At 40.9% G+C, this 3671-nt stretch overlaps 1 protein-coding gene across 1 annotated transcript; it reads left to right on the top strand.

The window, feature by feature from the left end:
- Positions 1–276: 276 nt before the first annotated feature.
- On the top strand, positions 277–3387 carry SARC_10846 (hypothetical protein; the record flags this gene model as incomplete). The annotated part of the gene is made up of 6 exons (XM_014295095.1): positions 277–378; positions 1149–1183; positions 1648–1734; positions 2553–2653; positions 2946–3041; positions 3245–3387. The coding sequence occupies 6 exons, from the start codon at positions 277–279 to the stop codon at positions 3385–3387; spliced, it is 564 nt and encodes a 187-aa protein (XP_014150570.1).
- Positions 3388–3671: the final 284 nt, after the last annotated feature.

Below are 3671 nucleotides of genomic sequence, written 5' to 3' on the forward strand. Positions count from 1 at the left end.
GGTTGTATATATCGATATATATATGTGTGTGTGTGTGTGCGTGTGTGCGTGCGAGGACTTAAGCAGGTGACCGCAGTATGAAAGAGTCAGAGATTGTATCTATATAGGTATCCGCCGGTTTGTAGATATTGTACCGTGGCTGCAAATTGTTTCTCTGTGAGGAAGTATTCTTCTTAGTGTACAATTTTTAGAACAATCGCCCTGAACATCACCAAAATATAAATGCGTGAATTTAATCAACACGTTGTTCTTTCACAGATATACCAAGATCTGAAAATGCCAAAAAACAAGAACAAGACGAGTCAAAGCAGGCCTGTCAAGGGGATTGAAGAACAGAGTGTGTCGAGTGTTGGAGCGTTGGTAGACCGTAGCCATGCGGTATGTCAGCCTGTGTACCATGGAAGTACACATGAAGGTGTCGAGTGAGTGTTGGTCAAATTTTCTGATGTGCTGTGTGGTTGGCACTGCTTTTTAGATATACGAATTCCGGTGAACTGTAGTACTGCAACATGCTGGCCATGTGTACCAGAATTTGGACGTGAGGTATATAGCTACAGTTTTTTCATTGGTTGAACTTGCAGTGAGTAGGCTTACCCCACATGATGCTTTCACTGAATACGGTGTACAGTGTATAGTCATACTCGTAGTGGATTACTTCTATATTGTATTGGCCTTTCAATGTATTCGATGTTGACTTGGCACCGCTAAGTCTTTTTGGTACACGAAATTCACATTACTTGCTGGTGAATGGAGCTTTTATGTAGTTGGATACTAATAAAGAGCCTGCTTACTCAGTATCCGCGAGATGTATCATTCGCCGAACTTTTGTGTATGGTAGGTGGACTCGTGTCCTGTGATCAATATCATTCTGGCGATTCTGTAAAAATCTATAGTTTTTTATCCAACTGCCAACTCTGATGTCCCATTGTATCTATGTTTACTGTGTGCACTGGTATTGGCGTGGGTTTGTAGTGCAGTTCAGCACATTGAACGTGTATACTCTGCAACGACGCTCTTTCGAGAGTTGGTCAGGCTGATCAAATCCATGTACCGTCTATTTAAAATTACTTTTCCTGCTTTGCGCCTCATCAGCCGCGAGATCTTGCTTAAATCCTAAATTCACAAATTCATTATATCCCTTTTCAAAGGCCGATGAAAGTAGCGATAATTTATCGGCAGCGAGGTAAGTGAGTCTTCTGGACTAGAAACTGGGATACTACGCTTATGTTGTTGAGTATGGCGTACTGTTCCTACCTGTATCCTCATGCACGCATAGCATCCCAATGAGCACTGTCATTCTGTGAGTGATTTGTGAGTGCTGCGCAAGGTTGCACTTGCAATATTCGAAATAGACCCGTGAGGATCCTTAGAACGCCTCTGAGCAGCTTTAAACACCAGTCGTGCTTATATTTGGATATATGATTTGAGATTCACAACTTGATATGAGGTTGTGATACGTAGTATACATTGCGAGTATAGTCCTCTTCTCTCAGTTCCAACCTCATATGCAATTGATGAAATAAAAGGGAGGCGGTCTCTGCTGCTGAGTAGTTGGCGTAGACATATTTTTTTGCAACGCTACACATGCCAGGCATCGTGCGCATACCTTTCTGGTACTGAAAGCCCTTATTCTTTTGTAATATAAAGGACCACATCGGTACTGATGTCCATGAGATCGTTCGAAGAAATAACTGATCAGCACGCTCCGGAAGTAGACCCGACCGCACAGAAGATGTATGTCGTAAATACCGATTTATTCTTTCCTTCTTGTGCCGATTCAAGGGTATAGTAAATGGCACACTAGGTGTTTTATGTGTGTATCAAGTTGATCGAGTTAAATATTTGCGATTGTGATAATTCGTCTACGTAAAGTTCATTGCATCTTGTAAGTGACTGCTACGTCTTTGTGGGCTTGTTGTCCAGAATTTGAACGATTTAGATTATATCACGTCACATCGCGTATCACATCTGGCGCGCACGTGTTTTGATCACTGTGAATATGTATAGGACAGCACGCGGGCCCTTGAAGATAGATAAAAAGGCTTTTGTAATTATAGTTGAGAAAAATGGGCTTGGGTTCTGGTTCGATTTTGGAGTGATATCCCAACTGGGTGCCATACTACATCAAGCGTTTTGTATTATTTCAGGCTGTAAAGTGGTTATTTTTGCTTTCATTCACATATCAGGTGCGTTTGCGCATATTCAAATATGTTTGTACGGTTCTTGGTGCGGGCTCTTGTGTCATGTCTGAGCGTATATTTGTTATAATAGGTATGTATGTATATGTCTGCTCTTTTGTTTTCGTTCATTTTTGTTTTTGTTTTTTCCCGATTATAAATGTGGTTAGGGTGCGCAGTGGACCAATCGACTAGTTTTCGCGCAACTAATCAATTCATGGTTTTGCAATTTTGGGGCGATTGATCCCCAATTACATCTTTACCTATTTATTGACTTAGGTGACGGCGTTTCCGTTGTAGACACTTTATCTGTTAGTATGACCTGTGATGCATTTAACCGGTCACTCAACTCTGATGATCGCTCGATATACACAGGGCAAAGTTAACGCATAATAAAAAAGTGGCGAAAAGGCAACGGATATCAGACAATAAGAGAACATCAAGTCTCATTGGAACTCTATGTATACTTTCAATAGGTAGGTAACGTTGGCTTGCGTGTTTATATACGAATCTTAAAAGCTGGAAGCTATCGCGATGTGCCTCTTGTTGGTTCATTCTTCTCTTATGTCGCTTCTATGTGATATGTATACTGTTTGGGCCTCGCAAGCGATATTTACGATTATTGATAGATATACTGTGGAATGACATTGTAGGTATAGTGTGAAGTATTTGCTTGGCTACTCTAATGAAAAGCCTGGGAAGCCTAAATACACAATGTGCTATCATTGCTTTCACTAATTTAGCTGTTTCTGTCTGGTATTGCCGCAGTCGCTGTGATTGCTGCAATAGCATTCTTCGCCACAGGTCACTGGGAAACTGCAGCCGTCATATTAGCCGTGGGATTCGCCGTGGGTGTTCCAGGATGTATGCTACGTTGCTTTGTCTTCTTTTTTGGGTGCCCTAACATATATTGTGAGCATGTACCTGTATACTTTATAGATATAGGAATCACATAATCGCCCCGCTTGAGCAACTTTGAAGCTTTTTCCTGCGTGTTTTTTTGCCAATGCTTTAATATTAAACCTGACAATAAGATGACAGTCCTATCATCACTCTTCTGTTCACAGGGTACTATGCCTTCTATGTTCGCCAAGGTCTGAAAGGGAAGGATGGATACGACCTTAGAAAAATACCAATGTGGCATCAACCCGCGGACAAGCGCAAAAGTGTTGATGGTAGTGGCGATTCTTTAAGCGGTACAATGGCGTAGTTTTTATAAATACATAAATATATACATATAAACAACAACAAAAAATCATGCAATGATTACATCATGGGACCCCATCCCTTCCATTGTGTAACCAGATGGACCTTATTGCCTTAATCGCACCTTAGTCGCATCCGACGAATTGAATTTGATTGGTAATATGCCAGATCAAGTTTGGTATGATATGTAGTGCGCACACATTCGGTACGGTGCTATATGCGATGATCGTATCAAAGCTAGATAATTTTTTATTTTTTAACTGTGTATATGAAGCATAAATATACCTA

Source organism: Sphaeroforma arctica (genome assembly GCF_001186125.1).
Source record: "Sphaeroforma arctica JP610 unplaced genomic scaffold supercont1.1412, whole genome shotgun sequence".
Classification (NCBI taxonomy): domain Eukaryota; class Ichthyosporea; order Ichthyophonida; genus Sphaeroforma; species Sphaeroforma arctica.